This window comes from Thermobia domestica, chromosome 17 (genome assembly GCF_964235325.1).
Source record: "Thermobia domestica chromosome 17, izTheDome1.hap1.1, whole genome shotgun sequence".
NCBI classification, from domain to species: Eukaryota; Metazoa; Arthropoda; class Insecta; order Zygentoma; family Lepismatidae; genus Thermobia; species Thermobia domestica.
Window position 1 is genome coordinate 148,136,724 of NC_137470.1, and position 14,194 is coordinate 148,150,917.

Below are 14,194 nucleotides of genomic sequence, written 5' to 3' on the forward strand. Positions count from 1 at the left end.
AGAAAGTGGGAGGAAACGGGAGAACCCCGAGAAAACCCACGAGCACGGTGTTTATCCACCTATTGCTCATAAAACTCAATAAAGGAAACAAGATACATATTGCATTTTATTATCTGACAACCCTGTCAGAATTACATAGTTTGCTATGTGTAATACTTTAACTTCTCTCCTCTTGAGACCAATCGTAAGTTGACCAGAAAACAGGACAGCCAAGCTGACGATCAGTGCACTGTAAAAAAATCGTTGTGTTATTTCAATGACATGTCAATGTATTAACACTATTGTGTTAAAATATAACACCAACAGATGGTTAGAACAACTCACTCTCCATTTGGAGTTGTGTATCAAATGCCGGTAGTTGAAATGACACACAACCTGTGCGTTAAATTACTACAAGTGTAGAATCTTCGGTGTTTTTTCTGCGTGATTGCCAAATATGCTGGCCATCTAATTATAAAGGCTTATGTTTGAAGCATTTTCTTGTTATTTCAACACACAATCTGTGTCATAATTTTGGATTTTCTACACTATATCTATGTTATTTAGCTTTCTCCCAACTTTCTAAAATTGTTTCTACAATGGTTCATATTTAACTTTATGCTCTATAGTCAGGTTCACAGAAGAATTCACAAAAACTATCAATTATATTTCGTCTTTAGCCAACTGGATCTAGTATATTCATATTTCTGCGACATCCACCTTAGTATTGTCCTCCTATCTGCGTCTAAGTCTCCCTAATGGTATTTCTTAGATTTCCAGTTAAAATTGTGAAAGCATTTCCACTTTCTTTCATTCTGGCTACACGACCTGTCCAACTGATTCTTCTTGACTTAATCACACTAACAAAGATAGTTAAACAGTATAAAATATGTGGTTGCTCAATATGATGTTTCCGCCACTCCATAGTTTTGTCCAATATTAGCCTCAGGATTATGTTTCCAAATACTTTTAGTCAGCGTTCTTCCTTCTAAGTAAACCTGCATATTCCGCAACTATGTAGCACAATAGCATAATCATCGTTTTATTAACTCCCGGCTTAAGCATAGGGGTGTTCATAGTTTCATTCTAAGTGTGTGTATCTGTGCGTGTGTGTATGCGCGTGTGTTTGCGTGTCTGTGTGTGTGGTACTATATTTCTGGGCAATAGTTGACATTATTAACTTCAACACGTAGAATTGCTGGTATTTTTTATTCGTTTGTGAACGAAAAACTCTGTTCCCAGTTGGTGATTTTTATTTGCTTTCGGGGGCCACAGTGGATCAGTTGTAGAACGTTCACCTCTGGTACACGGGGTCTTTGGTTCGATCCTAGCTCGTGCCAAGTGAACTTTGTGGTGGACAAACACAGTGTGTGTACGTTTTCTCAGGGTTCTCCCATTTCCTTCCACTTTCTTCATTCCTCTATTTCATGGCACCGTGGGACGTAAAATTTAAAGATTTCATTTTATTTTATTTTATTTACTTTCCCGTAAAAAGGAATGTAAAATTCCTGATTTACACTGCTGCCTTTTCCTCCCATCTAACTTTGTGAACTTCCACCAAGTCCGTCCTATATTTCGCACATCTAACTATGTAGTTCAATTGTTATGTATTTTAATGTGACTGTGTTGTAAAGAATTCTTGCATTCCATGCCTAAAACCATATTTCATTTAATTTTGTTAGGTCATGGCAAGTTATTAGTCTTGGTTCGAGGCTTCTATGAGTGTTGCTGATCAAGTGCCCTTTCGCAGCATGAAGTTCCTAGCAACGCGCCAACTCCCCAAGCTGGAGAACCACCCTTTCCTTTTGTCCGCGAGTCATTATTTAATATATTCGCAACTACCCTTCATATCTTGATATCTTCTCCTCGATCCACAACCTGGAGACTTCCCATGCTATGGTGCTAGGAACCTACGTAATATGGAAAATGCTTTCAAGTATAAATACGTGGTCAATGGTTCCTATTTAAGAATTTTTACTCGAATCAAACATGACGCTTTCCAAAATGGCCACTGAAGTCCTTATGTTTCCTACCATGTTGGCTTCATTGATCATATTATACAATGTGCGATGAAAAAACACTGTAAATGATTTTTTCTAGCATCAACTACTCTCGTTACAACCATTTGATGTAATGTCCGATACTCTGATCCATTGAGATAGACAACATCAAGTTGGAACACGTTCTGACTTGTTAGTCAGCGTCCAGAGCCGCTAGAGTGAGGTTGTGTTTGCTGAGTCTGTCACGCATCAACAACGCATGAACATTAAGTTATGTTTCAAGTTGCATAAAGGTGCCAAAGAAACTCAAGAAATGTTCAAATTGTTGTATGTCAACAATGGTTAACTCTAAAGACTGTTTATAAGTGGTATGAGTGGAAATGAGTCTGTAGAAGACGAGCAACGTTCAGGACGTCCACTGGCCTCAAAAACAGAAGAACGCGTGCAAAATGTGGCGAAAAGTGTTTGTTCAAACAACCGAATAACTATGCGAGAGCTTTCCAAAGAGCTAAACATCTCGTACTGGTCCGTACAAAGCATTTTAATCACTGTTTTGAAAATGAGATGAAAGAGTGCGAAATTCGTTCCCTACTTTTGTCTGACGTACAGGAGTCTTTGGTCGAAAAAATATTTCTATCTGCCCACGTTAACCGTACTCTCCAGATATAACATTACGCTACTTCTGGCCCTTTATCAATACCGTACTTAAAAGAAACAGTTTGGACACATGCGCGCCGATTACGTGAGTGCTCCGGGGCTTTGGCATGGATACAATTAATTTTGTGGGTGCGCCGCTCACACAAGAAGTTTAGTTTGGATCCGGGTTTGAAACCATTTCTCTTACGTTTAAGTCAGCCGTGTTACCGAATGAGCTAGTGCAGCCCCAATTTATCCTTATAGTACCGCTATATTCTACTTTATCACAGCACAGTCCCTTATGACAGTGTTCATAAAAAGATTTTAACTAAAAATAAATCAATCAAATATCGAGACTTCCCTGAAAACATATAAGCTAATATGTCCCGTCATTTATATGCACCCACATAAACTTTGGAAAGTCAACGCCGTTCTTTGGACACTATTCCTGATATTGAGCGCGCGCATCCAAAGGAAGCCTTCCAGAAATGATTCCAGTCATGGATTCAATGTTGGGTTAAGCGTATTGCTAGCCAAGGACAGTGCCTTGAAAGAGACTAAACCAAATTCCATGTAAACTTATTACTCAGTTTCTAATAAAATAATTCACCATATTCTTTGATCACACCTCGTATAGATGAGAATTTTACGAGTTTTACATCATTCCAAAAATACTTGCGTATTTAAGCTTTTAGACCATCCTGCGTTGTATGCTTACAAACATGACGAATAGGAATTAGAAAGAAAATTAAGATAAAATTACTGTTATGACAACGTACTTTTCATATTTCCAAATCCATTTTTATTATTATTTTGATGTTTTCTACGATCTACTTTTTTGTTGAGTCATCACTTAACTATGTCTTACATTAGGTGAAAAATGCGACATTAAATTATATATATTTTCGTCGTGACGGTGTATGAAAGAATAACCAGTGATTTTTCAACAGATGGTTTGGTAATAATAACAATAACACTGATAAAATGCATTTTTGCATGTAAATTACTTTCTCGTGGTCTCAGGTGTTCTGCTTATAAGTTTCTTCCTTTCACGGTCACTTTCACTCGAATAAAACGATGATACAGAATCTCCCTACGTTGAGATGAAGCTGAAAGTGAATGTGTGTGAGCAGCTCCTGATATGATACATACGCAAATGAACTTCCGTTAATATAGAAAAAATCATATTTCATTATATAAGAAAAAAAAAAAGACAATAGCCAAAATCATAATAGCTGCTTCCGTGTTTTTCGTTTTTCACATTTATTTAAAACTAGCCAAAGTGGCCGTTCTGTGCACGGGGAGAGTAGGTTTTCTGACAGTACAAGGTGTTTCAAAATGTATATATGTATTTTAAGGTTTTATTGTATTTATTACAAGAAACCCAGAATTATAAAAAACATATCAAATGAAAGAAAAACTAAGTTTCGCACACAGGCATGCGCATGCACTGTCTCCTCTGCCTACCGTTAGAACGAGCTAGTAGCGAAGATGTCGACTAATGAGCAGAAAGCTTTTTGTGTTTTATATATTGCTAAGACTGAATCTGTAGTTACAGTGCAACCGTCTGTATGGAAAATTTTAAGGAGACACATACAACTACGTCCTTATCATTTGCAGTTTTTACAAGCTCTAAAGCCCTTAAACTGCGGTTTACCAGTCAACTTTACAAATAAAATTACTCCTTCCAGTTTGGACATTACGGAAAAGCACTGAAATACTAGATTAAGGAAGATAAAAAACAAATTCGAACAACAACAAAGTCAACAAAGGAATACCATGGAGCTTACAATTAGAAAATGGCAACAATGGCAAGAATGGAAAACTGAAGATGGAGGAAGAAGGACGTATGAATTCATACCTAACATTAATTCATACCTAACATTTTTACTAAATTATGGATTCATACACTTTTTATCGCGACGTAGCCCACACGAAGCAACTCTACAGGTTGGAATTCTGGATGACACCTCCCAGGGGCGTCATTTCAGGTTTTACTGGGGGCCAAGATCCTTCATATACATATATACATAAGTATATATATATATATATATATATATATATATATATATATATATATATATATATATATAGGGGATAGGTAAAAAATCTAAAAACACTTCATACAGGATATGTAAGTTTGGCCATCCACTGTACAACACACACTGTACAATGTGTCATGCGGACCTTCCTTCTCCGTCAGCAGTAACCAGTTCACCTGTGAATGTCGTGGTGTGAAAGTGGTGCGGTAAAATGGGCGACCTGACAGACTTCCAAAGAGGCATGATCGTTGGTGCCCGCCTGGTTGGAGCTTCAGTGGCAACAGTGGCGAACATTGTGGAGGTATCGAAAGGCACTCTGTCCAATGTCACGAGGGCATACACATTTCATGGGCAAACGACGTCTGCAAAGCACAACAGTGGTCGAAAGACAATCCTGTCAGATAACGACCGGATAGCATTAAAACGGATTGTAGCAGCTAAAGAAAAAAAGACCACTGCAATGAAAATTACGTCTAAACTCAATTCCGTCCTACAGAACCCGGTTTCATCCAAAACAGTCAGACGGGAACTTCATAAAATGAAAATTCATGGCAGGGCCGCTATCGCCAAACCCCTCGTCACAGCAGTAAATGCGAAGTGGCGTATCAAGTGGTCCAAGGACCACAAGGCGTGGACTCATGAGCAGTGGAAACATGTAATGTAGTCCGATGAATCGACCTTCACCTTGTTTCCAACAACCGGTCGTGTTTACGTATGAAGAACACCGTCGCAGGCCTATGATACAGACTGTATACTCCCAACTGTAAAGCATGGGGGTGGTTCTGTTACAGTATGGGCAGTGATATCGGGTTTTCTGCAGGTCCCATCTTAGCCCTGCATGTAATGATGAATGCTAAGGCGTATGAGGCCATTTTGGGGACCAGGTTCTACCCATGGCCCAAACATTGTTCCCTGATGGCTATCACACCTCCCCTGGGTCCCACAATCACCAGATCTGAACATCATTGAGCCATTTTGGTCTGAGTTAGAAAGGCGTGTACGGTCTCATTACCTTCAACCAGCATCCCTTAAGGAACTGGAGCATGTTTTGGAGGAACAATGGTACAAAATTCCACACACCACGATTCAGGAGCTGTATACATCCATTTCGCGTCAGATCCAAGCTGTTTTGGACGCAAAAGGAGGCCCCACATCATATTAGGTATGATTTTCACACTTTTGCAAACGTTTTAGATTTTTGTCCAACCCCTGTATATATATATATATATATATATATATATATATATATATATATATATATATATATATATACAGAGAGAAAGAGAGAGAGAGAGGGAGAGAGAGAGATTAAAGGATAAATATATGTACAGTGGGCCACAGAAATTCTTGAGGTACAAAATTCGTGAGTTAGGCAACCCAACTAAAGCCCACTCCAAGATTCATTACGCCTCGTAGAGCAGCTAGAACAACAGCATGAAGTTGTCCCCACCTGTTAAAAGAACAAATCATAAAGAGTGTTTTTGTGCAGGAGTGAGGCAAAACGCTGGCTGACGAAATGTCAAAAGGGAGTCTTTGCATACCGGTACTTGTACTCACAGTACAAAACATAGTACCAGAAAAAAAATATATACGGACATCAGAGGCGCCGGTGAGACTTAAATAATCTTATAAGTAACTCAAATTAGGGATTATATAAACAAGTTAACTTACTTCAAACGATTATACATATATGCGTATCAAATAATATACGAATAGATTATGCGGTATATGTATTAGTTTATTTTTTAAAGTAAACACAAAGCCTTGCGCTGAGTTTCAAAACTATTAACAGTAGTCCTACCTGCAAATCAATTAAAGTATTGATTGATTATTCAGAGGAAGAACCCAGCACATAATGCAAATTTTGGGGGTCTAACAGAGCGTGAGCTCCTAGGTTCCGGTGCCAATGATTGAAACGTATTGTTACTTCGAAAGAAGAACATGTGTGATTTCGTTATTCGTTAAATGACTTTTGAAAACTCTAAATATTGTTATGCAGTAATTTATTTTTAAATATTAAAAATGCAGTAATTCGATAACACTTAAACGAGTTGGAGAACTCATCCGTACTAAGCGTCTTTCCCCTTATGTTGCAAATATAACTGAGGATTCGCGATTTGTTTAATATTTGTGCAAATTTACACTTTGAGACAAAGGAGAAAAGAACTGAATATAGTCAATAAAAAACAATTTTAAAATGCACGAAATTAACGGTAAATATCAAATATAGAACCATTAACAGAATTAACTCTGTAACTCATTTTCTACATTCATTTCTCTTCCTTTATTATCAGGATTGCATCATCACTGAATTTCTCCACTGGAGATTATCTTTCATTTAGCAGCATCCAACTGGAGCTCAGTCTTGTAAATGAAACATTTTAAAAAATGTAAACGGTGAAGTTGAGAATCGAACACGGATTGTTAGATTATGAAAATACAACGCTAAGCACTTATCTAAAGCGTTACTTCTTCCGACTCGACTAAATAAAGAGCCTTTTTTGTTCGCTGAAAACAGTAGCTTGTTAATAGACTGATTGGCAAAACACAGGAATATATAATTGAGGACTCGAAGGGCATTATATTATTGTATTCAGTAAATTATCAACATTACAGATTTGAAAAAAAAAATACTAAACTCCTTTATTTTGAATCAAATACGACGCGTGTATTATACTCGTAAACAAACTAAAGACAAATCAATTGCTGCATAGTAATCATGGTTTAGTAGTCAAGGCGCTCTACCAGTAATATGAAGGTAGTCGAATCGAATCGGATCCACGAACGACCAGTGCTTCTTTTTTTAATTAAAAATTTTTGGTGGTGATTGATCGGCGATGACACACATTTTATTATCTTTAGATATTTGAATACTCGGATATTTCAATACTTGAACTATCAAATCTCCAGGAATAATAATAGTAATAATAATAATAATAATAATAATAATAATAATAATAATAATAATAATAATAATAATAATAATAATAATAATAATAATAATAATAATAATAAACTAATTATAATTATTATTATCTCATTGAAGATTAAAAGTTAGGAGCTTATTATCGCTCAGGGCATAACATTACAACCAAAAACATAACATTTGGCAAAAATATTTCGATTTTGTTTAGTGTTGCTCACGAGAAGAGGAATTTCTCATTTAGTCTCTGGAACAAAACAAACAAAATTGAAACGAGAGTTAACATTTTACATTTGAGACGGGACAAGGCTAACTCAAATTATCGCTTTGCTTTGGAGATGGAATACGAGACGAGACGAAAAGTATCGTAAACATTTCTCATTTTATCTTGTACAGGCAGCATGTCTTGGCGGCCATTTGGAAACGGTGACGCATATGAACGATCTTCTGCCACAATGCTGTTTAGTGTATAAAGATCTATCGAAGGAGGTATCACTTGCTCCATATTTTCGTTTAAAATTTCTAAGTTGGGCCTGTGCCACCATGAAACGCGGCCCTGGGGAGCACCGCGACAACATCATTCGATTTGCACCATGGCTTTCCTATTTGGGTTCTTGTTTGGTTCATTTATGTTCTATCGTTTTCATACTAGTGGTACTGGACTAGCGATGGTACCGAGATCGAGACGCACTTTTATATTACGAGACGAGACCGAGATCGAGACAGACCTCTATAAATCGAGACGAGACTTCGGTCATTCTCGAAAGTCTTGGTCTCGTCTCGAATATTGATAGCTTTTTTATCGTTACTCAAAAATTGTTTCGTTACTGTGTGAGATAATATGGGAACTGTTGACTGATGTGCAGTGGCGTATTTAGGGGGAAAGTATCGGGCTCAAGCCCCTCCCGAAATAAATTTGAGATCGTTTCTCTCGCATTGCACGTACAACGCAAATGTTTCTTACACGTTCCTCAAGCCTCTCCCGAAACAAAATCAACTGCTGATGTATATAATATTTACTCTCTCTCTCTCTCTCTCTCTCTCTCTCTCTATATATATATATATATATATATATATATATATATATATATATATATATCAAACCAGGATTGAAGCTCATTTTATCTAGTGTATACCTTAGCGTTAAGGGGGCTATAGCGCCTATAGGCGTTCCTTTGGATCCGCGCCTATATATATAGTGGCGGATCCAAGGGGGTAGCTATAGGGTTTATCGCGAAATTTTAGAATTTACAACATTTTAGTGCCCTTTGTTGAAAAAAATGAAATAAAATCTTTCAGTTTAACATCCCACGTATATGCCCTTTAGGCTAAGGGAGACGAATCATTAAGGCAAGTAAATAATGATTAATGAATTAATGGAACGAAATGTGGAACGAAACGGGAGTAACACGAAATGAAATGAAATAAAATCTTTGAGTGTTACGTCCGACATATCTGCCGGTTAAGCTAAAGGAGACGGTGATGTTGAGAAATAAATGAAAATTTTTGAATGAAGAATATGAGAGGAAACGGGAGAACTCCGAGAAAACCCCCACACACTGTGTTTGCCCGCCAAAGTCCACTCGGCGCGAGCTAACATGAAACCAGGAACACCAAGCACCAGAGGCAAGCGCTCTTACACCGACCTATCATGCACTCCTTAGAAAATTTTAGAATTTAGTTGATATTTATTTTAAGAGAGACTGTACCATTCAATGCCTCCAGCGCCAGAAATACTGCTCAGTGCTACATAGAATTTCTTGTTTAAAGAAACTTACAGTCTTACACTACTGTAATGTATATGATTATTAATAATATATCAAACAAGTGTGGACGCGGTGGCTCGGTGGTAGAGCGTTCACCTCCGGTGCTTGGGGTCCCTGGTTCGATCCCAGCTCGCGCCGTGTGGACTTGGTGGTGGACAAACACAGTGTGCGTGGGTTTTCTCGGGGTTCTCCCGTTTCCTCCCACTTTCTTCATTCCACCATTTCACTCATCTCTCATCATAGCCGTCTCCTTTAGCCTAACCGGCATAACCGTAGGACGTAAAACAAAGATTTCATTTCATTTCATTTCAAACAAATGTGTCACTATGTCATAGATCGTTCTGTAAAGTGTATCGTCAATCGAAAAAGTTTGGAAACCACTGTATTAGTCTATACTAATTCTATGGAATCAAATTCAATAGCTTTCTACTGCAATAGAGAAGAATTTTGCTGCATGTACGGCTATCTTAAAGCGCTTATTAGCAAAACAGTCTGTATGAGCAGCTACAACATGCGTTCCTGATATCTAGAGACTAATTTGTGCCTACATACAAAGAAGGAGATACACATACTCGCTAGACACTTTGCGAACGTTTGTTGTTAGTAAGTAAGCAATAACTCTGTTCCAAGATGCAGTAGTCAGTAGGTTTGAGAATACGAATACATTTATACATGTAACCGTAGACACAATGGGCCGGATGCAGAGTCATTTTGACGCGTGATCAGTGCCATACTAAAATGTTCGACTAACATAAGGTTCCTGTAGTAGTCAGACCCTTACTATAACGTTAAACGACTCTGCACAAGGCAGAATAGATTTACTGTGCGTTATATTCAACTGTTCAAAGTGTAAATACTTTGTCGTTAATTTTACTCGTTTGCCGATAGAGGCGCAGCAACATTATTAGAATTCGCCCAAGACGTTTTCAGAATTGTTGCTAGATGTAGCATTTCCCGTTCTGTTGAGTTCAAACAGAATAATCAGAAGTTGACATAAATTAAATGTATTATTTCTGAAGAAAATAGAATAGTAATTATTCTGTTGGTATAAGCTATGAATTAACCAATATTAAGTTATGGTAGGTCATTCTAGGATCTAGAACAACAGTTCTCAATAAAAATATGTTACAACTAACTAAGAAATAAAATTAAACCTGAAATGGATGTGGCACAAGAAGGTCACTTTTTCTTTTCCTTTGTTTATTTTATTTTTGAAGAGACATATGGGTATTTTAAGCCCGCGTCTCCAATAATCTAACCTAATATAAAGAAAACAAACAGTTTGATTGTGTGACTGTCTGTGTCTGTGTGCGGCCTGAGGACCAGAGGAGTGGACCAAGAGTTACCAGTTTTGGTTACGGGTACGTTGGTCCAGGTCCAAACCAGAACGAAGCGTTTTTTTTTTTTTAATTCGCACAAGGTGGGTCTCAGAGGGGTGTTTACCAGAACAGTACAAGTACTAGAAAATGAACGATATTAGTGTCAAATGCATAGTTTTCGCGGTCGCTGAGATCAATGATAACACTTCCATTAGCGATGACTTTCAAATTCAGCTACCATTGTATGATTAATGGTGATCACCTGCTGGGGGTGGGGGTTACCGAGACATGTAAAAATAATCCAAAATGTCCGATATTAGTGTCAAATCCATGGTTTTCGCGGTCGCTGAGAGGAACGGTGATACTCCTGCAGGCGTTGACTTGCAAATACAACTCCCATCGGCTGGGGCGTCAGGCTTTTCTTTTTATTTCGAACCAGGTGTTTCAGGGGGCGTTTACCGGGATATGTAAAAGTAGTATAAAATGACCAATATTTTTCTCTTTCGTTGTTTACTTTGTTTACATAAATATTTTATATGATCCACTCGAAGAATGGGTATTTCAGCTAGTTGTTAATAATCTTCAATGCTAGAAGCTAACTTATAAGTTTCTTTAACTTCAGTGACCCTTTTCAGCTACTAGGCTATGCGAGACATAGACATATAGATTAAAGTAATACCGGAATGCGTTCATTCATCTGAGCCAGGAATCGAACCCAGAACGTGCATGCGCTGACTACCAGACCAGGAGGTAGAGCAGACATTCTTAAGAATGGGTTGTATGTATATCCGAATCCTAGTCCTTTCTATATATAAAACTACACGAATTGACATAAAATAAAATGGTACTTCCGGTTCATATGGAAAGTTGAAATTTGGCATGATTGTAGCTTTCTGAGACTAAACCACAGGAAAATTGCCAAAATTGAATATCTTTAAGTCTTAGGGAGTCTAAAGGGGGGATGAATTGAGTTGGTTTTGAGTTTAACGTCCCTTTTCAGGAGCAAGGCTATATGAGACGTGTACCTACTGATTAACGTGGAATCCGATGCACATGAGCTCCCACCGGGAGTCGAACGCGGATCCGCCACGCCAAAGGCGCGAAGGCTAACCGCTTTGCCACGAAAGGACTCTAAATATTGGATGAAGAAATTCCCCATGGCATATAAATAGACGTTATTTTAGACATATAATATCAGGTTTTTGAATATTTGGAATTAGAATAGAAACTTGAATTCGGCATGCTTGCAGGTTCTCGTTAGAGTTACCTGAACAAGTCACCAAAAATAAAAATTTCAAACTTTAGTGGGGATTTTATGGGCAATTGAAAAACCTTTCCTATGTAATTTATACGGAACATCTTCTACACCTCAAAATGTTCAGGGGGGGCCGCGGTGGCTCAGTGGTAGAGCGTTCACCTCTGGCGCTTGGGGTCCCGGGTTCGATCCCAGCCCCCGCCAAGTGAACTTTGTGGTGGACAAACACCGCGTGCGTGGGTTTTCTCGGGGTTCTCCCGTTTCCTACCACTTTCTTCATTCCACCATTTCATTCATTTCTCATAATCACCGTCTCCTTTAGCCTACCCGGCATATCCGTGGGACGTAAAACTCACAGATTTCATTTCATTTCATTTCAAAATGTTCAGGCAGTTCCTGTAGGGTTACAAAACTTAAATTTGGAACGATTGTAGCCTTTCGGCAGTAACCCACTGAAAAATTGCGAAAAGTGAATTTTTTTTTTATTTTTACGGGTCTGAAGGGGAAATGAAAAATCTCCCTGTTATTTATATGGACGTTTTCTTGGAAAATAAAATATTAAATTTTAGTTAGTTGAAATAGAAAAACAAATTTGAAAGTCGATAGAATTTTGGGTCTCAGGTGCAAGGCCGTAGGCCGAGCAAACGCGGGGGTCTGGGGGCAAGATCCCCAGCTGGTCAAAGGCTAGTATAAATATTTATAAAAGAAGAAGTGAGTCGCTTTTAATAACAAACTATTAAGTATAAACGTGAAATTTGAACCAAATACTACTTTTGTCAAAAGAGCAAAGAATAAGGTAGTAGTTTTAGAAAGATAAATATCTATAGCTGAAGTACCCATTCTTTCCATGAGTCAGATAAAATATCTATGTAAACAAACTGAACAACGAAATACAAACAATATGGGTGATTTTCTACTATTTTACATATTCCGGTAAACGCTCCCTGGGATCCCCTGGTTCGAATTTTGAGGGGGAAAAACGCCTCTGGCCTGCAGCCGATGGGGGATGTATTTGGAAGTCAACGAATGTAGGTGAATGACCATTCATCTCAGCAACCGCGGAAACTATGTGTTTGACATTGATATCGGTCATTTGGATTATTTTTACTGTCTCGGTTACCTCCCGGTGACTCCGGCCCGCAGCTGAATCGGGTAAATTTGGAAGTTAATGCGATCAGAGTTTCACCATTTATCTCAGACACCGCCAAAACTATGAATTCGACACTAATATCGGTCATTTTCTATTACTTTTACATGTCCCGGTAAACGCTCCCTTGAAACCCCTCTGGTTCGAATTTTTTTTTTAAAAAAAGTTATTCGTCTTGGTCTTGACCTGTACCAAGGTACCCGTGTGGTAACTCTCGGTCCAATCGTCTGCTCCCCAGGCCACACACAGTCTCACAGACAGACACGCAAACAAACTTTTTATTTTACATATATTCGATTAGATAAGGGGGTAAATGGGGGTTCATGACTTTTCCCCAAGAATAGTTTATCTCATATTGTAGATAGGAAGGTGAAACTTGGCATAAAAACTCACCATTTAAAATATAAATCTTGTCTCTTTACCCTTAGAAGCGCACCTAAAAGGAAAAGGAGCAATTTCTATAATAGACCTATTTAAATTTTCCCATTATTTATTTTCAAAATTCCAAATGCAAGGATATGAGTAAATTGGAGATACAAAATTCGCCATTTGAACTCTTAACTAAAAATAATGGAATATATATTTCAGAATCGGCGATGCAACTAGCTAGTTGTCGCCCGTGGCATGAACTCACCTTAGCGCCTCCGGCCCTGACGAACCAAACCAAAACACTCCCCGACTTCACTTGATATTGGTATCACGCAGTAAATCTCCTATTCTATTTTTATTCAAATGGTAAAGCAAAGCTTGGTTTCAAAATTGCAATTCACAATTTAGTTTTTATTACAAGATAAAACACCAAACTAATTGATATTTGATTGCCAAATAATCTGAGAGTAGCATGTTTGACGTATTCTTATAGTCTTATGATCATAATTGAAAATCACAATGTTTTTGGAATTGTATCGGGATGTGCATATGTGTAGAATGAATCAACAGTCTGTTGCTTTAGAATAGAATATCTAATTATGACAAACAGTCAATTTGGTGTCTCGAATACTATACTCGGATATTTAACAAATCTCTTAAATCGATGTAAGTGAAATAAAAACACAAAAGACTGGAATCAAAATTTAACTTTGCGGGCTCTTTTGGCTGCAAAGGATTTTACAATGTCCTCAAAACAT

At 37.8% G+C, this 14,194-nt stretch overlaps 1 protein-coding gene across 1 annotated transcript in view; it reads right to left on the bottom strand.

Moving 5' to 3' along the window:
* Positions 1–6,025: 6,025 nt before the first annotated feature.
* The window catches only part of LOC145674209 (uncharacterized), a 34,713-nt gene continuing 26,544 nt past the window's right edge, over positions 6,026–14,194 (bottom strand). Inside the window, exons 5-6 of the mRNA XM_081744044.1 lie at positions 13,461–13,503; positions 6,026–6,107 (exon numbers count right to left, since the gene is read on the bottom strand). Of these exons, the coding sequence (XP_081600170.1) occupies positions 6,026–6,107; positions 13,461–13,503 (125 nt within the window). The remainder of the gene's footprint in view (positions 6,108–13,460; positions 13,504–14,194) is intronic.